Source organism: Cervus elaphus, chromosome 10 (assembly GCF_910594005.1).
Source record: "Cervus elaphus chromosome 10, mCerEla1.1, whole genome shotgun sequence".
In the NCBI taxonomy this organism is placed as follows: Eukaryota; Metazoa; Chordata; class Mammalia; order Artiodactyla; family Cervidae; genus Cervus; species Cervus elaphus.
The window spans coordinates 33,367,197-33,393,591 of NC_057824.1; the positions used below are offsets into that span (position 1 = coordinate 33,367,197).

A 26,395-nucleotide genomic window follows, 5' to 3' on the forward strand; every position below is an offset into this window, starting at 1 on the left:
ACTCAGAATGATAGGATGCTTTTTGCTGAACCATATTAAAGTGACATTTTAAATAGCATATTTTGTAGTTATTCTGTAGGAATTAAAATTATAGGCTATTTGCTTCCAAATTTCCTTTCAAGTTATCTGCTGCAAGCCATCTCAAAACTTAAGTGAAATGAGTCAAAATGTTTTCAAGTTTAGGAACATTTTATTTTTCTGTCACATGATAGATTCTGTTTTTCTTCTTTTCTTAGAAAGGCTACTGGCTTGGAAGGCCTACAAGCATTAGGAAAAAGGAAGATATGCATGTTGTTAGTACAGTTCAAAGTGCTTATTTTGAAGAAGAACCTGTTGGTTTGACGGCTGGTATCAGGATTCAACATTTGTACAAGGTATTTTTAACAGGTCTCTTTTCCCCTGTACTATTGAAAAGTAATTTACAACACATAGTAAATTAATTATCTGATGCAAAGAGCTAACTCATTGGAAAAAACTCTGATGCTGGGAAGGATTGAAGGCAAAAGGAGCAGATGGTGGCAGAGGATAAGATGTTTAGATAGCATCACCAACTCAATGGGCATGAATTTGAGCAGACTCTGGGAGACAGTGAAGGAGAGGGAAGCCTGGCATGCTGTAGTCCATGTGGTTGCAGAGTCAGACACAATTTAGCAACTGAACAATAAAAATAACAAATGTTTGTCACTGGCCATAAGCCTACTCCCATATGATGTTAATAAAAGGTTATAGTCAGCAGGCTTATTATTTAATGAGACAAAATGAAATTTATGCAAATAAAATAAAAATCCATGTTTTCCTCTATTTACTTCTGAATAGAATTCGTCTTTGTATAGATGATGACTGTGTCTGCTACAAGTCTTCTGTCATAGGAGTTAATTTTTCATTGGAACTGTGAAGACTTCTTATGTAAATACAAATTTCTGTTCACCACTCTGGCTTTACTTATTCTACAAGTTATATATTAGGCCATTTGTTTACACTATCCTCTTTTGAAGTGTTCTGCAAGGACATGTTCTGAGACATATCAGTTTATCTGGATTAACTGCAGGCATGTATCATTCAGGTAACCCATATATCTGCTGGCATTCTCTTGGGCCTCAAGGTGATACTTCATGTATGTATCATTCAGGTAACCCGTATGTCTAATGGCATTCTCTTGGGCCTCAAGGAGATACTTCAGCTTAACTTGAACCGCTAATCTCACAATTTGTGGAAACTCATATATCTCTTCAAAATTTCTGCTAATCATTTGTGGGTATTAGGAAGAGGATAGGATTTTTTATTCTATTATGGTTTTCTCTGCCTCCAGCATATTGCGTTATGATTCTGTCTTTATCACATCACTGTAGATGTAGCACTGTATTTTCATTGTATTTTCTCAGGAAGTCCATTCAAATCACAGTTTTGTGATTTATGATAGGGTTATATTAACAGCCACATGAGCCATTTCACCACCCATATCCTTTCTCATCTCTGTTTTCACTTTTTCACCAGCATTGTCCCTGAGAGCTTCCTCTAATTTGTGTAGTAGTTCATATTTTCCTAGCTCTTTCCCCCAGACTTGCATATCCAGACTTACGAGTACTTAGCAGAACCAAGGACTTTTTTATGTACTATTTATTTATTCAGAAGTTCAACAAACAGTTCCTTAGCACCTTTTATGTTGTAGAAACTGATTGGTATTGGAAATATAGTTGTAAAATATTCAGATAAAATCTCCCTTTTAAAGGAAATGTAAGCAAACAGTTTGGGGTACTCCTGCCTCCAAGTAGGATGGGGAAGTTCTTGGTAGTCTGACACTCAAACTTAAAACAGTTGAAGAAAGCAGATAAATTATATTTATCAGACAACTGCAGAAGCTCTAAGGACTAGATTATTTTCAGTTCTGAAAAATAAGCAATCCTTTTAAACTGACCTTAGAAATACTGGCCATTTTCTCTCTTGTAGCTATTTTCTCACTAGGGACTGAGAATCAATCCCTGCACCCTCTACTCCAAATAAGAACTCTACTGAAATAAAGAGGCGCTTGAGCATTTTGGTGGTTATAGTTGGCTGGCATGACATTTTGGAAACATGAAGCGGTCCCATGTGATCAAGTTTCCCTTTGAGATATTTAAACTGATGTAGAGAGCTTTAAGTGGGATTCTGGGAAACTAGATCAAGGATTCTAAAAGGCAGCATGAAATCTGTAAACCTGTGAAGCTCAGAAGCCAAAGTCACACTGGAGGAAAAGCACACAATTGACCTCCCCACCCCAGACACCTGGTATATTTGGAGTTGTAACAAGTAGAAAGCTAAAGAACTATATTCAAAACTATAAAGGACAGAATAGAATCTCCTTTGGGCTTACTGGACTGAAGATATATAGACCTGCAAGATATTCCATCACAAGTTTAAGAGGACCGTTCTTACAGAGTAAGAATGAACTAGGATAGCTCAAATCTTTCTAAACTTCCAATTGTTTTTTCACTCCACTGAATTCCAGGTTAGATGTAACTGATGACCTCTTTCCCTTATCTATTTAATCAAGAAAAGGGGTTACTTTCAGATGGAAGATGGCTGGAGCCTCCTTGGTTATTTTATACAAAATGCATAGCACAAATAAAGAATTATTAGACATGTGAAGAGGTGCAAGATAGTGACCAGTAACTAAGAATAGGAACATACCATGGAAGCAGACACGCAGCTTTTCTAGAAATAGGAGTTAGCAGAGAAAGATTTTACAAGAACTATGAATGCTGAAATAAAGAACATATTAAAAGATTGATATTCTCATCTGAATGGCTAAAATAAAAACATTTGACAATAGTATTTGTAGCAAGGATATGGAAAAAGGTTATATTTCTAGCAATACAAATCAATATAACAACTGCGGAAACCTGTGTGTCAGTGTATCATTCAAAGTTGAGCTTGGAAACAGAAATTATTCCCCAGTAATACAGAAATTTTAGTGCAAAGAACTTAGTAATAAAAACAGGTAAAAATACTGATAGGAATAAATCAAACTTTAAAGAATATAGACATAGTAGATTAGAGAATAGGCACTACCTCTAAGACTCAGGAGGCAGTACTCACTGGAAGAACAAACTTGGAAACATTTCTTCCTCTCTACCAAGGATGAGGTCAAACTTACTTTACTGAAGGCTGTGGTTCTGTAGCTGCGAGAATGGTAAGAAGTTTGCTGAGGTACCATAGGCTGTGTCTGGCAACTGGAAAAACCTCGTGACAGAGAAACATGACAGGAAACTTCTTGCTTGGGTCCTGGAAAGAGAAGCCACCGGATGTGGTAATGATGAGGCTTGCTGAGGTGCTAGTGCTACCTTCTATGAAGCCACCACTGAGTAAATGATGAAGTCTGACTGGAAATCTGCCTGAAGGGATAATGGTAAGACTCCAAAAAAGATGATTATATTATGTATTATAGGATGTATTACATCATGAGGGAAACAAGATGATTGGATAATAACTTGGACATACAACAAGAATGAGAAGTAATTTTGATGGAATAGTGAAGGAAAGCCTCTCTGTGAAGGTGATCTTTGTGTTGAAATCTGAAAGATGTGGATAAATCAGGGAGTTGAAAAATGAGAGATAAAAGATTAAAACAGAACATTAAATCCAAGTTCTGAGGTGGAAAAAACATTGTCATGTATTTGAAGAAGCAAACAGAGAAGAAATGGTTGAAACAAGTTTGAAGAGATAGAAGCCAGATCAGGTAGGAACCATTAGGTCACAGTAAAGTTCAATAAACTTTGGATTTGAAAAATATTTGAAAGTCACTAAAGGAGTATGATTGCTATAAGAACATAATCTGATTTATGCTTTGCAAATATTCTCTGACTGTGGTGTGGAGAATTACTGAGAGGAAGATGAATAAGAAAGTTTCTGTAATCATAACAGCTTGGACTAGGGTGGTGTCAGTGAATTTGAGAGAGAAGTGAACAGTTTAAGGCTGTTTTCTGTAATTAGTACTGTAAAGAGTGCAGCAGGTTGAGGGAAAAGGAGGAAACTCATTTGACTTGGGTTTCTGACTTGAGAAATTGAGTGGATAGTGGTGGTATTTACTGATATGGAAAAGACTGGAGAAGAATTAGTTTTGTTTTTTTTTTAATTTAAAACTGGAGGCTTGAGGAAATAACAGATCTCTTTTGGATATAAGTTTGAAGTACCATTTAAACAAACATCCAGGTTTAGAAGTCTAGAGTTTAGGCAAATTTAAAGCCTGATATGCATTTGAAATTTATCAGCAGAGAGATGGCATTTAAAACAAATATCAAGATGAAGACTTAAGGAGAAAATGTAGATACGATGCACTTTAATTATAATGTAGTATTTTCTATTACTCTCTATATTCGTCCTTTTCTCAGCATCTGTTCAAGTTAGCAGAAAGGGTTTAAGAGATGAATTCTAAGACAAATATGTTTGATTCCCACCTCTTCCATGTATTTTTTATTTCTTAAAATATCTGAGCTTAATTTTCTTCCTTTGCAATGTGGAGAATTGTAGCTACCATATAGGTTTGCTTTATGGTTTAATTGTGAGATGTGGTATATAAAACCAAACAGTGCTTGGCACATAGTAGATATTTTGAAGAGTTCGTCCTCTTCCTTTACTGACTACTTCTCCCTCTCTACCATCACTTGTACCTACTGGTCTTTGAAAAATAACCAATTTTTGTCTCTGTGGCTTCGAACATATTTCTCTAAAAAATATTTAATCTTACTGTTTCTATTATTTTATCCTTACCTAACTCCCTGGATAATTTAATTTTATCCTCCACCATGGTCCTGGGAAGACTGAATTTCCTATTATCAATAAGTGAAATGATGTTATCTTAATTTTACCTACCTGCTTTCACTCTACTTGATATCCTAATCTGCAAAGGTCAAGGAGGCAAGTAGATATGTTTTTTCTCACTCGTGAAAGTTGATGATTTTTTTTTCCATTACAGATAGACTTTAAATATATTTTATTTTTAGAACAGTCTTATATTTATAGAAAATGAGAAGATAGTACAGGTCCCCATATATTTGTGTATGTTCAGTATTTTCTGTTATTAACATATTAATATGGTACACATGTCACAATTAAAAACAAATGTGAAATGATCGGATGGTGTCAGCATCATAGCAGCATATGTTGCTTTGTCTTTCTCCTTCAGTCTACAACCAGTAAAATATCCATAACTCAGCAAAGTTGCGTCTCTGCAACAGACACGGTTGCCAGAGAATTCCATACATCTGTGCAACTACATAGAGTGGACTAGGAACACACGGAGGCAGTGGCTCTTGAGAGTCCCTTGGACTGCAAGGAGATCCAAGCAGTCCATCCTAAAAGAAGTAAGTCCAGAATATTCTTTGAAAGGACTGATGTTGAAGCTGAAACTCCAATATTTTGGCCACCTGATGCGAAGAACTGACTCATTTGAAAAGACCCTGATGCTTGGAAAGATTGAAGGTGGGAGGAGAAGGGGACGACAGAGGATGAGATGGTTGGATGGCATCACCGACTCAATGGACATGAATTTGAGGAAACTCTGGGAGTTGGTGATGGACAGGGAGGCCTGGAGTGCTGCCATCCATGGGGTCACAAAGAGTTGGACACAACTGAGTAACTGAACTGAACTGAACTGAACTGGGGGTCTGTTTCTGTTTTGTAGGCACTTTTGTCTCATAATTTAGATTCCAAATATAGGTGATATCATATATTTGTCTTTCTCTTCAGTTAGTATGATTATCTCTAGATCCATCCTTGTTGTTTCAAATGGCATTATTTCATTCTTTTTATGGTTTAGTAATATTCTATAGTGTATGTGTACCACATCATCTTTATCTATTCATATGTTGATGGGCATTTATGTTGTTTCCATGTCTTGGCTAGATAGGGTTGCATGCAACTTTTTGAATTACATACTGTGTTGAATAGAAGTAGTGAGAGTGGAATTTTAACAAAAAGGTTTTCAGTTTTCACAACTCAGTATCATATTGGATGTTGGTGTGCCATAAATAACTTTTATTATGTTGAGACATGTTCCCTCAATACCTACTTTGGTAAGAGTTTTTTTTTAATCATGAACAGATGTTGAATTTTATTGAATGCCTTTTTTCTGCAGCTATTGAGATCATCTTGTGGTTTTTGATTTATCTTGATGTGGTGATTCACACTGATGAATTTGCATGTGTTGAACCATCCTTGTGAACTAGCCATGACTTCAACTTGGTTGTGGTATGTGATCTTTTTAAAAATGTGCTGTTGAACTCAATTGCCAACACTTTGACAATTTTCACATCAATATTTATCAAAGATATTGTTCTGTAATCTTTTCTGGTAATGTCTTTGTTTGGTTTTGGTATCAGGGTAATGGTGGCTTCACAGAATGTCTTTGAAAGTATTTTCTCTTCTTCAGTCTTTTGGAAGAGTTTGAGAAAAATTGGTACAAGTTCTTTGTATGTTTGGAGGAATTTGCCTGTGAAGCCATCAGGCTCTGGACTTTTGTTTGTAGGGAGTTTTTTTTTTTTTTTATGGATACTATTTTTTTTAGTGATTGACCCATCCAAGTTATCTAATTCTTCTTGATTCAGCCCTTCAGTTTTGAACAGCTGCATGTTTCTAAAAAGTCTATTTCTTCTAGGCTGTTGAATTTATTGGCATATAATTTTTCATATTATTATTATGGTATTTTTTGTATTTCCGTGATATCAGTTGTGATTTCTTTTCTTTAATTTCTAATTATATTTACTGGATATTCTCTTTTCCTTTCTTGATGAGACTGTACAGAGATTTATCAATTTTGTTTACCCTTTCAAAGAATCAACTCTTGGTTTTATTGAATTTCTTCTAGTGTTTTTTTAAAATTAATTAATTTATTTTAATTGGAGGATAATTAGTTAACAATATTGTGATGGTTTTTGCCATACATCAATATGAATCAGCCATAGGTATACATGTGTCTCCTCCATCTAAACACCCTCCCACGTCCCTCCTCACCCTGTTCCTCCAAGTTGTCACAGAGCACCAGATCTGGGTGCCCTGCTTCATATATCAAACTTGCATTGCTTATCTATTTTATATATGGTAATGTATGTGTTTCAATGCTATTTTCTCAAATCATCCCTCCCTCTCCTTCTCCCACTGAGTCCAAAAGTCTGTTCTTTACATCTGTGTCTCCTTTGCTGCCCTGTACATAGGATCATTGGGACCATTTTTCTAGATTCCATGTATATGTGCCAATATATGGCATTTTTCTTTCTCTTTCTGACTTAAAACTGACTCAAATGCATTCTTTTTTGTAGCTGAGTAATATTCCATTGTGTATATGTATCCACAACTTCTTTATCCATTCATCTGCCAATGGACATCTAGATTGCTTCCATGCCCTAGCTATTGTAAATAGTGCTGCAATGGACATTGGGGTATGTGTGGTTTTTTTCCAATTCTGGTTTCCTTGGGGTATATGCCCAGTAGTGGGATTGCTGGGTCGTGTGGCAGTTTTATTTCTAGTATTTTAAGGAATCTCCATCCCATTCACCGTAGTGGTTGTACCAGCTTTTATTCCCACCAACAGTGTAAGAGGTTTTCCTTTTCACCATACCCTCTCCAGCATTTACTGTTTGTAGACTTTTTGGTGATGGCCATTCTGACTGGTGAGATACCTCATTTTGATTTCCATTTGCATTTCTATATTAATGAGTGACATTGAGCATCTTTTGATGTGTTTATTAGGCATCTGTATGTCTTCTTTGGAGAAGTGTCTGTTTAGGTCTTCTGCTCACTTTTTGATTGAATTGTTCATTTTTATAGTATTGAGCTGCATGGAACACTTGTATATTTTGGAGGTTAATTCTTTGTCAGTTATCTTTTTTGCTGTCATTTTCTCCCATTCCCGACTTCAGCCTATACCTCAAAGCTACAGTCATCAAGACAGTATGGTACTGGCACAAAAATAGAAATATAGATCAATGGAACAAAATAGAAATCCCAGAGATAAATCCAAACAGCTATGGACACCTTATCTTTGACAAAGGAGACAAAAATATACAGTGGAAAAAAGACAATCTCTTCAACAAGTGGTGACAGGAAAACTGAACTGGTCAATTGCATGTAAAAGAATGAAATTGCAATTCTTTGTAACACCATACACAAAAATAAACTTAAAGTAGATTAAAGACCTAAATGTAGGTCAGAAACTATAAAACTCTTAGAGGAAAACATAGACAGAATACTTTCTGACATAAATCGCAACAAGATCCTCTATGACCCACCTCCCAGAGTAATGAAAATAAAAACAAAATAAGCAACTGGACCTAATTTAAATCAAAAGTTTCCAGTGTTTTTTAAATCTCTATTTGTTTTCTTTCTGATCTTTATTATCATCTTCCTTCTGCTGACTTTACATTTGTTTGTTCTTTTTCTAATTCTTCTAGGTGGTGGGTTAGGTTGTTTATTTGAGATTTTTATTATTGTTTTAGAAAGGCTTGTATCACTATAAACATCTCTCTAAGAACTACTTTTGCTGCATCCCATTGATTCTGTATGACTGTTCTTCATTGCCATTTGTCTCAAGGTATTTTTAAGTTTGCTCTTGTATTTCATCACTGACTCACTTTTAAAAACATTTTCGGATACCTTTTATTTACTAAAATGTCCATATTTTCAAGGAGACAGTTCAGTACTTTAGAAACTGCAGCAAAGCCTTATCTATGTATTTATACATATCTAATAGCCTCCCTAGAGGAGATTTTTCCAGTGGTTACATATGGTTGTGAGAGATGGACTGTAAAGAAGACAGGATGCCAAAGAATTGATGTCTTTGAACTGTGGTGCTGAAGAAGACTTCTGAAAGTCTCTTGGACAGCAAGGAGATCAGTGAATCTTGAGAGATCAACCCTGAATATTCACTGGAAGGACTGATGCTGAAGCTTAAGCTCCAGTATTTTGGTCATCTGATGTGAACAGACAATTCGTTGGAAAAGTCCCTGATACTGGGAAAGATTGAGGGCAGAAGGAGAAACGGGTGTCAGAGGAAGAGATGGCTGGATGGCATCACCAGTGCAATGAACATGAACTTGGGCAAACTCTGAGAGATGGTGAGGGACAGGGAGGCCTGGTGTGCTGCAGTCCATGTAGTCGCAATGAGTTGGATGTGACTGGGCGACTGAACAACAACAATGGCCTCTCTGATTCAGCCAGAGGTCTTTACATACATGCAAAGATATTTTTCCTGGCTTAATAGCATTCATGTATTTGTTATGTCTAATGTACCTCCTTCTAAAAAAAATTGAAGTGCTCTCTATATAATAATGTGTGTGCATGTGTGTGTGTGTGTGTGTGTGTGTGTATTTAATTACTATCTATATGATAGAATCTCAAATTTATCCAATTCAAATCTCTCCTTTGGGCTCTAAACTGTAGACTCCCAAGTATCCAAACAGGATGCTGGGAAATTCTCAGAGATAAATTGATACAATTCATCCAGTACAAATCTAAAGACTACCTGTCTGTATTATTACATCAATATTATATGCTATTTTAAAATAAAACTCTGATGTACATTCTTTCACTATAATGCAAAAAAGCCAATAAGTATTATTTTGTAATTATCTCCAGTTCCTCAGTTAGAGAATTCATTTCTTTAACAATTTTTATTTCTTTAGTGTTATAAATGTATTTAAAAAGTAATGCTAAATCTAGTAAAAGAATATGAATTATAAAAGTATTTTGAGGTACTTGTTTTTTATCATATATTTTTGTTTTTAGATTAATAATAACCAAAACACACTTCTTCACTGTATTTTGCAAATGTGCATCATTGTAAATAAAGCTGATACATGGAAATAGGAATTTATACATAATGCATGTTAATATTTAAATATTTTATTTACAGAAGGATTGTTTATTTTGAAAGTAACTCATAATAATCTAATTGCAAGTGAAAGTTTTCAAACATATAAAAAATGCTTTTTATTTGATTATATTAAAGTAGACAATGACACAGAAAAATGGAAAGATATACCATGTTCTTGGATTGGAAGAGTCAATATTGTCAAAATGACTATGCTACCCAAAGCAATCTACAGATTCAATGAAGTCCCTATCAAATTACAATGACATTATTCACAATTTAAAAAAAAATCTTCAAATTTGTATGGTAACATAAAAGATCATGAATAGCTAAAGTAATCTTGAAAAAGGAAAACATCTGGAAGAAACTGGCTCCCTGACTTCAGACTATACTACAAAGCTATAGTCTTCAAAATAATATGCTACTGGCACAAAACAGAAACGTAGATTAATGGAACAGGGCAGAAAGCCTATAAATAAACCCACACACACTATGGTCAATTAATCTATAATAAATGAGGCAAGACTATACAATGAAGGAACTCTACAGCTACATGTAAAACAAATGAACTTAGAACATTTTTTAACACCATACACAAAAATAAACCCCAAAAGTATTAAAGATAAATGTAAAACTATAAAACTCTTAGAGGAAAACAGGCAGAACACTCTTTGACAAAAATGCAGTTATATCTCTTCTGAGCTGTATCCTAGAATAATGGAAATAAAAATAAAAATAAACAAATGAGCCTAATTAAACTCAAAAGCTTTTGCACTGCAAAGGAAACCATAAAAAGTGGAAAACAACCCACAGAATGGGCAAAAATAATTGCAAATGATATGACCAAAGTGATTAGTCTCCAAAATCTACAATGAAGCTCAAGATTAAAACAGTGGGCAGAAAACCCAACTAGAAATTGCTGTAAAGAAAACATAGATGGCCAAGAGTCATATGGAAAAATGCTCAACCTTGCTAATAATTAGAGAAATGGAAATCAAAATTATAATGAGGTATCACTTCACACCTGTTGGAATGGCTATCATCAAAATATCAGCAAAAAATAAACATTAAAGAGGGTGTGGAGAAAAGAGAACTTTTCTACAATGTTGAAAGGAATGTAAATTGGTAGGGCCACTATAGAGAACAATATGGGGAGATTCCTTAGAGATGGAGCTGCAATGTGGTCCAGAGGCAAAACTCCTGGGCATATATCCAGAGTAAAACATGGTTCAAAAAGATACATACACCCCTAATGTTCATTGCATTGCTGTTTACAATAGCCAAGATATGGAAACAACCTAAATATCCATTAACAGAGGAATGATGAAAGAAATGGTAGTACATATATACAATGGAATATTGCTCAGCCATTAAAAAGAATGAAATAATGTCATTGGCAGCAACATGGATGGACCTAGAGATGATCATACTCAGTTCAGTTCAGTTCAGTTGCTCAGTTGTGTCCGACTCTTTGTGACCTCATGGACTGCAGCACGCCAGGCCTCTGTGTCCATCGCCACCTCCCAGAGTTTACTCAAACTCATGTCCATTGAGTCAGTGATGCCATCCAACCATTTCATCCTCTGTTGTCTCCTTCTCCTCCTGGCTTCAATCTTTCCCAGCATCAGGGTCTTTTCCAAATGAGTCAGTTCTTTGCATCAGGTGGCCAAAATATTGGAGCTTAAGCTTCACCATCAGTCCTTCCAATGAATATTCAGGACTGATTTCCTTTAGGATGGACTGGTTGAATCTCCTTGCAATCCAAGGGACTCTCAAGAATCTTCTCCACAGTTCAAAAGCATCAATTCTTCAGTGCTCACCTTTCTTTAGAGTCCAACTCTCACATCCATACATGATTACTGGAAAAGCCATAGCTTTGACTAGACGGACCTTTGTTGACACAGTGAAGCTAAGTGAAACAAGTCAGGAGAAGACACATATAATATGATAGTATTTATATGCAGAATCTTAAAACATGATACAAATAAGCTTATTTACAAAACAGAACAGATTCACAGACTTAGAGAATGAACTTATGGTTACTGGGGAAAGGATTGGCAGGAGGGCTAGACTGAGAGTTTGGGATTGATGTGTATATACTATAACCAAGAAAGAGCTACTGTATAGCACATGGGATGCTGCTCAATATTCTGTAATAAACGGGAAAAGAATTAGAAAATGAATAGATATATGTGTGTGTGTGTGTGTGTATATATATATATATAAAAACTGAATCACTTTGCTGTACACCTGAATTTAACACAGTATTGTTAATCAACTATGCTCCAATATAAAATAGAAACTAAAAAATCTACAGAAAAATAATTAACAATCTCTATCAATAAACTTAAATAAATATATTTTAATCCTTTGATTAATGTTTCAATTTTTAAAATCTATTTTGGAGATATAATTTAAAAACACAGGGATTTATACACAAAAAAATCACTGTGATGCTATCAAATAAAAATTAAAAAAACAGAATTATCAAGTAAATTAAGATTATTACTATATTATATTATAATTTTTAAAAGCTAAATACACATATAAAGAATATATGGAGAAATGAGAAAATTCTAAAAGTTTAGAGAAAATACAGAATAGAAAATTGTGTGTGTGTATGTGTGTAGTCTCATTGAGGAAAATTGCAATACTGTGAACAAAAATTGTTAAAAGAGCCCATAGGTGGAATACAGGCGACTTTTATTTCCTTATTTATAAGATTCACTGATTTTTTAGTAACATGTTGTTTAGTCTTCATGTAATCTTTTTTTTTTTCCTTATTTCTTTTCTGTGGTGGGTTTCTAGTTTCATGACATTGTGGTCTGAAAAGATAGCTGAAGTAACTTCTGTATTCTTAAATTTGTTGAGATTCATCTTGTGTCCTTGTATGTGGTCAGTCCTAGAGACTGTTCCATATGCACTTGGACATGATTGAGCAACTAACACTTTCACTTTCTTTCTTTGCCAGTTTATAGTATGTCTGGTGTAAGTCTGTTTGTGTTCATATGGTCTGGGGCTCTCTATGCTTCCATATCTCTTTCCTTCTTTTTTTTTTTTTTTTTGCTTTTCTTGTTTTTTTGCTTCCCTAGTAGTTCAACTGGTAAAGAATCTGCCTGCAATACAGTAGACCTGGGTTCAATCCTGGAGTTGGGGAGATCCCCTGGAGAAGGGAAAGGCTACCCACTCCAGTATTCTGGCCTGGAGAATCCCATGGACTATACAGTCCATGGGGGTTGCAAAGAGTCGGACATGGTTGAGCAACTTTCACTTCACTTCACTTCTTTAGGTTTGGAAAGTTTTCAGTCATAATTTCTTCAAGTACCTTTTTTGATCTTCCTTTACTTTTTCTTCTTTTGTTGGAATTTATTCATCACTTATTCATTTTGTATTATTCAATCTTCTGTTCATTGTTTCTAGCTCAGCTTTTGCCTCAGCAAATGAGATTTCTATTTTTTCTTGGTTCTTTATAGTTTCTAGTTTCTTTATATAATAATCTGAATTTTTATTGATAGCCTTTCATTGTCTCCTTTTTGCACTCTGTCTATCAGGCTGGAGAGGTCTGTTTCATCGTTTGTTCTTTTAGGGGAGTTGTCTTGGTCTTTTATCTGGGAGTTGTTCCTCTACTTCTTTTTATCTATGTTTCTCTTACTTTGTGAGTTTAGGAGAAACAATTATCTACCATGGTCTTAGAGGGCTATTTTATGTGGTAGCATCCCTGTGTAGCCTGAATGGCTTTGATATTGTTGATGCCAATGCTGTTTTTAGTATGGATGACTGCTGCTTCTTTCCTCAATGTGTCCTGGCTTTTATCCCCTTGATATGTGGTGTGACTGGTTTTAACGGTGATCAGAATCTGCCCTGCATGTTAAGCAGTGCCTCCTCTTTTCCCTGTGGTTGTCACAGCCTTATCAGGGGCAGGATCTGCACCTTACTTGTTGGAGTAGGAACCCCTCATCTTTCTGAGCTGCACTGTGAAGTAGGTGGTATTGCAGTGCTCCCATTGGGAGAGGAACCACCAACTATTCCTCCACTAGAGCTGTCCGTCAGGGATTGCGCTCTGTTGTGTCATTGGTCACCCATTGCGCAGGGTCACACAGTACACTGTTTCGACACTGCTCTCAGCCCTACCTCAACCATGGAAAAGCTGACAATTTGCTCCAGTGTCCTTCAGGCATTATTTTTAACAAGGCAACCAGTGTGGACTCACTGGATACGTGACTGATAAATTTTAGTAGATGAGGCAGAGGGGGCTATGGGTAAGGAAATCCCAAGCTTCTGCCTTGTACATCCAGATAGATAACGGTGTAACTTACTCAGAAAAGGAATATAGCAGGAGGAATACATTTTCAGATGAGTGAAAGTGAAAGTCAGTCAATGGTGTCCAACTCTTTGTGACCCCATGAGCTATAGAGTCCACGGAATGCTGCAGGCCAGAATACTGGAGTGGATAGCCTTTCCCTTCTCCAGGGGATCTTCCCAACCCAGGGATCGAACCCAGGGCTCCTACATCACAGGCAAATTCTTCACCAGCAGAGCCACAAGAAGCTGAAGTTCTATGAAGACATACAAGACCTTCTGGAACTAACACTCAAAAAAAAGATGTCCTTTTCATCATAGGGGACTGGAATGCAAAAGTAGGAAGTCAAGAGATATCTGGAGTAACAGGCAAGTTTGGCCTTGCAGTACAAAATGAAGCAGAGCAAAGGCTAATAGAGTTTTGCCAAGACAACACACTGGTCATAGCAAACACCCTCTTCCAACAACACGAGAGACGACTCTACACATGGACATCACCAGATAGTCAATACCAAAATAAGATGGATTATATTCTTTTCAGCTGAAAAAGGAGAAGCTTTATAGAATCAGCATTGCAAAATTCAGACTTAAACTGAAAAAAGTAGGGAAAACCACTAGATGATTCAGGTATGACCTAAATCAAATCCTTTACAATTATACAGCGGAAATGACAAATAGATTCAAGGGATTTCATCTGATAGATAGAGTGCCTAAAGAATTATGGACGGAGGTTCATAACGTTGTACAGGAGGCAGTGATCAAGACCATTTCCAAGAAACAAAAATGAGAAAAGGCAAAATGGTTGTCTGAGGAGGCCTTACAAATAGCTGAGAAAAGAAGGCAGAGTTCCAAAGAAAAGCAAGGAGAGATAAGAAAGCCTTCCTTGTAATCAGGGCAAAGAAATAGAGGAAAACAATAGAATGAGAAAGAATAGAGATCTCTTCAAGAACGTTAGAGATACCAAGGAAATATTTCATGCAAAGATGAGCACAATTAAGAACAGAAATGGAATGACTCCAACAGAAGCAGAAGATACTAAGAACAGGTGGCAAGAATGCACAGAAGAACTATACAAAAGGGATCTTAATGACCTGGACAGCCACAGTGGTGTGATCACTCACCTAGAGCTAGATATCCTGGAATGTGAAATCAGGTGGGCCTTAGGAAGCATCACTACAAACAAAGCTACTGGAGGTGACGGAATTGTAGTTGAGCTATTTCAAATCCTAAAAGATGATGCTGTGAAAGTGCTGCACTCAATATGTCAGCAAATTTGGAAAACTCAGCAGTGGCCACAGGACTGAAAAAGGTCAGTTTTCATCCCAATCCCAAAGAAAGGCAACGCCAAAGAATGTTCAAACTACTGCACAATGGCACTCATCTCACATGCCAGCAAAGTAATGCTCAAAATTCTCCAAGCAAGACTTCAACAGTATGTGAAGCGAGAACTTCAAGATGTTCAAGCGATTTAGAAAAGGCAGAGGAACCAGATATCAAATTGCCAGCATCTGTTGGATCATAGAAAAAGCAAGAGCATTCCAGAAAAACCTCTGCTTTATTGACTATGCCAACGCCTTTGACTGTGTGGATCACAACAAACTATGGAACGTTCTTAAAGAGATGAGAATACCAGACCACCTTACCTGCCTCCTGAGAAATCTGTATGTAGGTCAAGAAGCAACAGTTAGAACTGGACGTGAATCTGTATGTAGGTCAAGAAGCAACAGTTAGAACTGGACGTGGAACAGCAGACTGGTTCCAAATTGAGAAAGGAGTATATCAAGACTGTATATTGTCATCCTGCTTATTTAACTTATATGCAGAGTACATCATAGTAAATGCTGGGCTGGGTGAAGCACAAGCTGGAATCAAGATTGCCAGGAGAAATATCAATAACCTCAGTTACAGATGACGCCATCCTTATGGCAGAAAGCAAAGAAGAATTAAAGAGCCTCTTGATAAAAGTGAAAGAAGAGAGTGAAAAGGCTGGCTTAAAACTCAACATTCAAAAAACTAAGATCATGGCATCCAGTCCCATCACTTCATGGCAAATAGATGGGGAAACAATGGAAACAGTGAAAGACTTTATTTTCTTGGACTCCAAAATCACTGCAGATAGTGACTGCAGCCATGAAATTGAAAGAAGCTTGCTCCTTGGAAGAAAAGCTATGACCAACCTAGACAGCATATTAAGAAGCAGACATTAGTTTGCAGACAAAGATCTGTCTAGTCAAAGCTATGGTTTTTCCAGTAGTCATGCGTGGATGTGAGAGTTGGACCATAAAGATAACTGAGTGCCAAAGAATTGATGCTTTTGAACTGTGGTTTTGGAGAAGACTCTTGAGAGTCCCTTGGACTGCAAGGAGATCCAACCAGTCCATCCTGAAGGAGATCAGTCCTGGGTGTTCATTGGAAGGACTGATGTTGAAGCAGAAACTCCAATACTTTGGCCACATGATGCAAAGAGTTGACTCACTGGAAAAGACCCTGATGCTGGGAGGGATTGGGGGCAGGAGAAGAAGGGAACAACAGAGAATGAGATGATTGGATGGCATCACTGATTCGATGGACATGAGTTTGAGCAAGCTCTGGGAGTTGGTGATGGACAGGGAAGCCTGGCGTGCTGTAGTCCATGGGGTTGCAAAGAATTGGACACAACTGAGTGACTGAACTAACTAATTAGTAGAGTTTGAAGTGCTTATAGGACAACCACATATAGTGAGTTTTTGCATTAGATTCAGGAATTTAGCAGAAAGACATTGACTGGAGCAGATTGTAATATATCAGCTTCATGACAGTGAATGGATCAAAGTGGGACTCCATGAAATTGTTCAGAAAAAGTCTTATGGACCTACTTTGAACTTCTATCCACATTTTGCTTCCAGATATAATTGTTCATGATTTTTTTCTTTTATACTTTGATTTTACTTTTTGAGATTAATTGTCTCTTATTTTCTTATTCTATAGATAATTGATATAAATGCATGCCCTTTATAAGTAATAGTAATACATATAAATTTTGGGTTTTTTTTTTCTTTTCACAGGAATTCACAATGCAAAATATGACAGTACTAGCAGTTCAAGACTTGTCTTTGAATTTATATGAGGGGCAAATCACTGTTCTTCTTGGTCATAATGGAGCAGGGAAGACTACTACCTTATCTATCCTCACAGGTAAATATTCATGGTTACTTTGGCGCAGATACTGTGGATTAAGCTTTGAAGCTTTTGTGTACTCTTCTTGATATTGACATTGTTATTTAAATGATACATATGGCTGTTTATTAATCTGCTCTCTTTACAAAGTGTAAATCATTTATTATTAAGCTTAAAAATCAATGTTTATTTTTGTTTCTCAGGTGCATCCCACTTCTCACTTTGTAGTGCACCATCTTCATAGGTCAATGCAAAGACTAGAGAACCTTTCTACTTTCACTTATTTATTCCTTTAAATATCCTTTTATATTACTTTCTTCTGTTTCCCTGCTCCCTTTATAGGAAACCATTATAATTTGTTTGATGTACATTGTTTAATGTGTATTATATATTCTTATGAATATACTTTTATATTTAATAAGAAAATTTCTACTTACATCCAATTGAAAGAGTTTTAGTGACCACACTTACACCCACTGCCTAGATTTTACCATTTTATATATTTGTCACAGATCTATTGATCCCATTTTTAGGCATCTGAAAATTAATTTTAGACATTAAGATGCTTCCTAATAAATAATTTAGAATGCATATCATTAACTAGAATTTTTCTTTTGGAATAAAATTTTAATTAAAAAATGCTTAAATTTTAAGTATTCATTTGCTGCATTTTGACATATGCATATCTCTGAATAATCCTGTTGTCTATTAAGATAGATGACTTCACTATTATCCCAGAAAGTGTTCTCATTACTCAAATGATTCACTAAATTATAGATTAGATAACACTTTACTCATCATTGGTATACATTAATATGCCAGATATGTGGGTGAAAACTAAGAATGCAGTGTTGAGCAGAAAGTCCTTCCCTTCAGAGATCTTATAGTTGAGCAAGGATTTGATGAGCAAATAGGAACTTTATAATATCTCGAGAAGTAAAAAATAATGCTTGAGTGTTGGGAGTTGTCCTCTCACCTTGATCTAATACTGCTGGTAAGGTCTATGAGCAAAGGGGAAGTAAAATCTAATTTGAGATTGGTACAAGGTGTAATGAATCATGAAAGAAAGGGGAGATGCATATTCTAAGGATATTCAGGGCTAGGAAGTAAGAAAATAGGGAATATTGTATGGCTAGAGAACAGAGAGAGAGAGAATAGGAGTGACCAAAATGATACCAGAGTGTCAAGTGAAAGGTTGGAACAAGGCTGAATTTCCCAGTTTAGGTCAACTATAAGTAACCTTATCTTTGAGGAAAGAAATGATGGAAAACAATTATTTGTTAACTTCTATCTTTGAAATACTTCTGAAACTTAGTAAAAGCTCTTAATCATTCAGTTCAGTTCAGCTCTCAGTCAATTGCTCAGTCGTGTCTGACTCTTTGCGACCCCATGAATTGCAGCACGCCAGGCCTCCCTGTCCATCACCAACTCCCGGAGTTTACTCAAACTCATGTCCATCGAGTCGGTAATGCCATCCAGCCATCTCATCCTCTGTCGTCCCCTTCTCCTCCTGCCCCCAATCCCTCCCAGCATCAGGGTCTTTTCCAATGAGTCAGCTCTTCGCATGAGGTGGCCAAAGTATTGGAGTTTCAGCTTCAGCATCAGTCCTTCCAGTGAACACCCAGGACTGATCTCCTTCAGGATGGACTGGTTGGATCTCCTTGCAGTCCAAGGGACTCTCAAGAGTCTTCTCCAACACCACAGTTCAAAAGCATCAATTTTTCAGTGCTCAGTTTTCTTCACAGTCCAACTTTCACATCCATACATGACCACTGGAAAAGCCATAGCCTTGATCAGACAGACCTTTGTTGACAAAGTAATGTCTCTGCTTTTTAATATGCTATCTAGGTTGGTCATAACTTTCCTTCCAAGGAGTAAGCGTCTTTTAATTTCATGGCTGCAGTCACCATCTGCAGTGATTTTGGAGCCCAAGAAAATAAAGTCTGACACTGTTTCCACTGTTTCCCCATCTATTTCCTATGAAGTGATGGGACCAGATGCCATGATCTTAGTTTTCTTAATCATTACTTCCTAATTAATTCCACATAATTATTAGTGAATATTGTTATTGTTGTATTCAGCATAATAGCAACTGCCACTTATTAAATATTTTTATATATTTCATCTTAGAACATATTCCATGCTTTAATATTTTGTGACAGTGGTCCCTGAAGATAATGGTCTCCTTGCCATGTCTTCTGGCCAGGTCTCTGCCCAACATGTAGTGTGGAGAAGCTGATATATTGGGCACAGACCTGGCCAGAAAGACAACAACAAATCCTTGGGGTCTGCTTGGTGTGGTGGGCTGCTCCAGCCAAGGTGGCTTCCACTTTCTGCCTGGGAGGAAAAAGGTGGGGCCCTGACCTTTGTAAGGAGGCAGGGCAGTGAAGTGGTCTGTCTCTTCCTCACTGAAAAGTCAAACGTGGTTCAATTCACAACTTCAACAGACCTTGTTTAATTAGTTTTTGTTTACTTACCAAAAAAAAAGACCCACAGAACCAAATACTAAATGACTAAATAAATCCTAAATAAAAGTGGGTTTGCTCCACAATATTTCTTAGGAAGATAAAAAACCAGCAATCCAGATACCCTGAAGGTCCCAAGTGTCATGGGCAAGTAGGGTTTTTCCTGGTAAGACAGATCCCTGCATGGGGTTGGATAGTTCTGTGCCAAGAAGCTTGTTGGGGGGGGGGGGTGTGACACCCAGGCTATATATATAATGAGATAACCCTGGATTATCTGGGTTTACTCAATGAAATCTAAATGAAATCTCTAGTGTCCTCATAAGTGAAAGACAGAGGGAGATTGTAGATAGGCAGAAGAATAGAAGACAAGAAGAGAGTAGGCAATGTGATGTTGGACCCAGATAACCAGAGTGTTGCTTCATAGCATAAGAATTATTAGCAGCCACCACAATCTGAAAAAGACAAGAAATGGATTTTTCCCTCAGAGTCTCTGTTGAGGGTGAGTCCCTGCTGACACCTCAGTTTCACCCCAGTGATACTGATTTCAGACTTCCAGTCTCCAGAACTGTAATGGAATAAATTTCTTTTGTTTTAACACTAACTCTGTGGTAATTTGCTACAGCAGCCATTGGAAACCAATGCATTTGATATCTCAGAACATGTATTATGCACTTCCTAATACGTATGTGTGCATTCCCTTTTCCTTACCAGGAATGCTTAAACCACCACTTCCCTTTTGAAATTTTCAACTCATTCATGAAGATTCAGCTCAAAAGCTACTTCCTGATCCCATCAACCAGAATTAACCACCCTTACCTCTGTTTGGTAACTGTGTCCCAAGGGATTAGAGTAATTTCTTACACAGTAAGTTTTCAATAAATACTTGCAGAATGAATTAATTGTATCATGTATCACAGTTGTTGAGACACCTGTTTCCTCAATTAAAAGTAGCTTGAAGCCCAAGGGTTATGTCTTGTAATTTTTTGAATGATAATTTTTAGTTGAGGCAAAGTCATATAACATAAAATTATTCAATTCAAAGTTTCCAGCTTAGTAGCATGTGGTACTTTTACAATATTATGCAACTACACAGTGGAGTGGCAAGTATATTCAAGGGATTAGATTTGGTAGGCAAAGAGCCTGAAGAATTATGGATGGACATTCATAGAATTGTACAGGATGCAGTGACCAAAATCATTCCAAAGAAAAAGAAATGCAAGAAAGCAAAGTGGTTGTCTGAAGAAGTTTTAAAAATAGCTGAGGAAAGAAGAGAAGCAAAGATAAAGGGAAAAGGGAAAGACACACCCAACTAAATACAGAGATCCAGAGAATAGCAAGGAGAGATAACAAGGTCTTCTGAAATGAACAATGCAAAGAAGTGGAGGAAAACAATAGAATTGGAAAGACTAAAGATCTGTTGAAGAAAATTGGAGGTATCAAGGGAACATTTCATGCAAGGATGGGCATGATAAAGGACATAAATGGTGAGGACCCAACAAGAGCAGAAGAGGTTAAGAAGAGTTGGCAAGAACACGCAGAGGAACTCTACAAGAAAGGTCTTAATGATCCTGATAACCATAGTGGTGTGGTTAATCACCTAGAGTCAGACATCCTGGAGTGTGAAGTGGACCTTAGGAAGCATTACCATGAATAAACCAATGGAAGTGATGGAATTCCACCTGAGCTATTTAAAATCCTAAAAGATGATGCTGTTCAAGTGCTGCTTTCAATATGCCAGCAAATTTGGAAAACTCAGCAGTGATCACAGGACTGAAAAAGGTCAGTCTCATTCCAATCCCAACGAAAGACAATGCCAAAGAATGTTCAAACTACCATACAATTGTGCTCATTTCATAGGCTAGTAAAGTTATGCTCAAAATCCTTCCAGTTAGACTTCAGCAATACATGAATTGAGAACTTCCACATATGCAAGCTGGGTTTCAAAGAAGCAGAGGAACCAGAGATCAGATTGCCAACATTCGTTGGATCATGGAGAAAGTAAAAGGGTTCAAGAAAAACATCTACTTCTGCTACAGTGACTATGCTAAAGACTTTGTGTGGATCACAACAAACTGAGGAAAGTTCTTAAAGAGATGCAAGTATTATCACATTATCTTTCTCCTGAGAATCTTGCATGTGGGTCAAGAAGCAACAGTTAGAACTGGACATAGAACAAATGACTGGTTCAAAGTTGGGAAGGGAATATAACAAGGCTGTATATTGCTACCCTACTTATTTAACTTCTATGAAGAGTACATCATGCGAAATTCCAGGTTGGGTGAATCACAAGTTGGTAAGATTATACTGTGGTTCGCATATGTTGTCAAATAGACAGTAGCATAGACCACTGAAACAGAAAATTCTTCAAAGTATTTTTTATTACTCAAGTAATTAATATTTTTATACTCATTAGAAACCAGAATATATAGATTTAAAAAAAAATTTTCCCCATTACCAGAAGGTACCAAGTCACTTTCTTTGTAAGAGGTACTCATAATTCTTTCAAGTAGTCTACAAACAGACTATTAAGGAGGTGCTAATGAACAGTGTGATGAAACTAACAGTAATGAAACTAAGATCATGGCATCTGGTCCCATCACCTCATGGGAAATAGATGGGGAGACACTGGAAACAGTGTCAGACTTTATTTTTTGGGGCTCCAAAATCACTGCAGATGGTGACTGCAGCCATGAAATTAAAAGACGCTTACTCCTTGGAAGGAAAGTTATGACCAACCTAGATAACATATTAAAAAGCAGAGACATTACTTTGCCAACAAAGTTCCGTCTAGTCAAGGCTATGGTTTTTTAGGTAGTCAGGTATGAATGTGAGAGTTGGAGTATAAAGAAAGCTGAGCACCAAAGAATTGATGCTTTTGAACTGTGGTGTTGGAGAAGACTCTTGAGAGTCCCTTGGACTGCAAGGAGATCCAACCAGTCCATCCTGAAGGAGATCAGTCCTGGGTGTTCATTGGAAGGACTGATGCTGAAGCTGAAACTCCAGTACTTTGGCCACCTCATGCGAAGAGTTGACTCATTGGAAAAGACCGTGATGCTGGGAGGGATTGGGGGCAGGAGGAGAAGGGGACAACAGTGGATGAGATAGCTGGATGGCATCACCGACTCGATGGGCATGAGTTTGAGTAAACTCTGGGAGTTTGTGATGGACAGGGAGGCCTGGCGTGCTGCGATTCATGGGGTCGCAAAGAGTCAGACACGACTGAGCGACTGAACTGAACTGAACTGAATGAACAGTGTATTGTCAGGTTCTCTCACTGAAACTAAGTTTCTGTCATATCTTATGCTTAATTCTAGGTCTCTATCGTCCTACCAGTGGAAAGGTGTATATTCGTGGATATGATATCTCAAAAGATATAATTCAAGCCAGGAGAAACTTGGGCTTGTGCCCCCAGGAAGACATATTGTTCCGTCACTTGACAGTCTCAGAACATCTCTATTTCTACTGTGTGGTGAGCCAGAGATATATTCTTTTTTCCCACTCTTTTCATATGCTTCAGGCAGTGTGACAAAGAACCAATATCTTTATCCTTATTTAGTGGAAATTTCTTTTTTTTTTTTTTTTGGAGACATTGTTCTTTTACTATAAAGGAGGGCAAAAAGAAGAAAAAGCTCATGTCTAAATAGCTCTGTAAGAAAAATCTTGATGAAAGAATTTTCTAAGGATAAAGTTGGAAGCACCATGTAATCTCTGGCTTCTTTTTTTAGATAAAAGGAGTACCTCCAGAAATACGTTCTAAAGAAATTAACAAAATGCTGATATCTTTTGACCTGATAGAAAAGCGTGATGCCCTTTCAAAGTCACTGAGTGGAGGAATGAAGCGTAAACTCTCCATTATTATAGCACTTATAGGAGGCTCCAAGGTAAAGAACCACTAACATGGGTCCCTACCCCAGCTAATATATAAAACTGAGCTGACACAAACCTATGAGCTGATATGAATCTAACTCTCTAGAAGGAACTTCCCAAATGATAATCAGAGGGTATTTCCATCATTGATCCAGTTGATATAATATGGTTATGGGGTTTTAATTTATTGTTAATTTTGCAAAGTTCTTACTATAGTCTAGATTATAGACTTTTATTTATTTTAATTATAGCTTGCATATGTCCCCCATGTAAAATAGTTAGTTATCACATAAAGAGCATAACATGAATTAAATGTGATCATGGAATTGTTTTTCTGATCTGTAGGTGGTGATACTTGATGAGCCAACATCTGGCATGGACCCAGTCTCAAGGAGATTCACCTGGGATGTCCTTCAGAAGCATAAAGAGAATCGTACCATCTTATTGACAACCCACCACATGGATGAAGCTGATATTCTGGGCGATCGAATAGCTATCATGACGAAGGGTACTCTGCAGTGCTGTGGCTCTACAATTTTCCTGAAAAAAGTTTATGGTCTGTCTCCCTTTGATCACTGTCTGGATCCTAATGCCTGAATAACATTCTCTAACATGATTTTATTATCATTTTTGTTCCTCTACACAGAACTTCTTGTGTCCTATTGCATTAAATCTAAACTATTTAAATTGACTATTTGTAATTTATCTATCTATTCCTATTATTTTTCATTATGATACAATGAGTATATTCTAACTTAGAAAACTCATTCTTTTGGGGGGGGTTTGTAGATACATATTTTTATTTATTTAATTTTTTGGGGGGGTTGTAGATACATATTTTTTCCCTTTATTTTTATTAGTTGGAGGCTAATTACAATATTGTAGTGGTTTTTGTCATACATTGACATGAATCAGCCATGGATTTACATGTATTCCCCATCCCGATCCCCCCTCCCACCTCCCTCTCCACCCGATTCCTTTGGGTCTTCCCAGTGCACCAGGCCCGAGCTCTTGTCTCATGCATCCAGCCTGGGCTGGTGATCTGTCTCACCCTAGATAACATACATGTTTCGATGCTGTTCTCTCGAAACATCCCACCCTCGCCTTCTCCCACAGAGTCCAAAAGTCTGTTCTATACATCTGTGTCTCTTTTTCTGTTTTGCATATAGGGTTATCATTACCATCTTTCTAAATTCCATATATATGCGTTAGTATACTCTATTGGTCTTTATCTTTCTGGCTTACTTCACTCTGTATAATGGGCTCCAGTTTCATCCATCTCATTAGAACTGATTCAAATGAATTCTTTTTAATGGCTGAGTAATATTCCATTGTGTATATGTACCACAGCTTCCTTATCCATTCGTCTGCTGATGGGCATCTAGGTTGCTTCCATGTCCTGGCTATTATAAACAGTGCTGCGATGAACATTGGGGTGCACGTGTCTCTTTCAGATCTGGTTTCCTCAGTGTGTATGCCCAGGAGTGGTATTGCTGGGTCATGTGGCAGTTCTATTTCCAGTTTTTAAAGAAATCTCCGCACTGTTCTCCATAGCGGCTGTACTAGTTTGCATTCCCACCAACAGTATAAGAGGGTTCCCTTTTCTCCACACCCTCTCCAGCATTTATTGCTTGTAGACTTTTGGATAGCAGCCATCCTGACTGGCGTGTAATGGTACCTCATTGTGGTTTTGATTTGCATTTCTCTGATAATGAGTGATGTTGAGCATCTTTTCATGTGTTTGTTAGCCATCTGTATGTCTTCTTTGGAGAAATGTCTGTTTAGTTCTTTGGCCCATTTTTTGATTGGGTCATTTATTTTTCTGGAATTGAGCTTCAAGAGTTGCTTGTATATTTTTGAGATTAATCCTTTGTCTGTTTCTTCGTTTGCTATTATTTTCTCCCAATCTGACGGCTGTCTTTTCACCTTGTGTATAGTTTCCTTTGTTGTACAAAAGCTTTTAAGCTTCATTAGGTCCCATTTGTTTAGTTTTGCTTTTATTTCCAATATTGTGGGAGGTGGGTCATAGAGGATCCTGCTGTGATTTATGTCGGAGAGTGTTTTGCCTATGTTCTCCTCTAGGAGTTTTATAGTTTCTGGTCTTACATTTAGATCTTTAATCCATTTTGAGTTTATTTTTGTGTATGGTGTTAGAAAGTGTTCTAGTTTCATTCTTTTACAAGTGGTTGACCAGTGAAAACTCATTCTTTTATTGACCTCAAAAAGTCATGTTTCTTTCTCTCACCTGGCTTCCACTGAAGTTAGTTTTTGTTGGAATGAAGTAATGCTTCCAAGGTATTTGGTTCATAGACTGATAACTCGTAGGGGAGAAAATGAGTGACTCAATATCTCTGACCCTTTTTTCTCTATTGCCAAATCAGCATCACTCCCCTCTGGTGTAATTAGCTAAATACTTTCTAGTTTATTTTCATGAAATCACCTTGAAATGTGGTAGTTGATCAATAGGAATTTATTGAACAGGATATGAATGAATAGTGAAATAAAACAATCTTGATTTTAATAAGAATATAGTCTGATTAGTCAGTAAGACTAGTATATTAAAAATGAGCCATATATCATATATAATTGAGTTCTGAAATTACAAGTTTCAAACCAGTAAGTATATCAGGGCTTCAGAATTGGAGCATACAAATCAATGAGAATAGTTAAGACTGACATTATCCCATTAATCATTAATTTGGTGTTTGAATTCATTCATTCAAGTTACATTTATTTTGGGTGAGTTACATTTAATGTTTATACACAT

The 26,395-nt window shown here is 36.9% G+C and overlaps 1 protein-coding gene across 1 annotated transcript in view; it reads left to right on the forward strand.

The window, feature by feature from the left end:
- LOC122702002 (phospholipid-transporting ATPase ABCA3-like) overlaps positions 1-26,395 on the forward strand; it is a 267,396-nt gene that overhangs the window by 99,631 nt on the left and 141,370 nt on the right. The window contains exons 11-15 of the mRNA XM_043915524.1: positions 237-374; positions 17,185-17,314; positions 23,076-23,230; positions 23,487-23,642; positions 23,974-24,184. Of these exons, the coding sequence (XP_043771459.1) occupies positions 237-374; positions 17,185-17,314; positions 23,076-23,230; positions 23,487-23,642; positions 23,974-24,184 (790 nt within the window). The remainder of the gene's footprint in view (positions 1-236; positions 375-17,184; positions 17,315-23,075; positions 23,231-23,486; positions 23,643-23,973; positions 24,185-26,395) is intronic.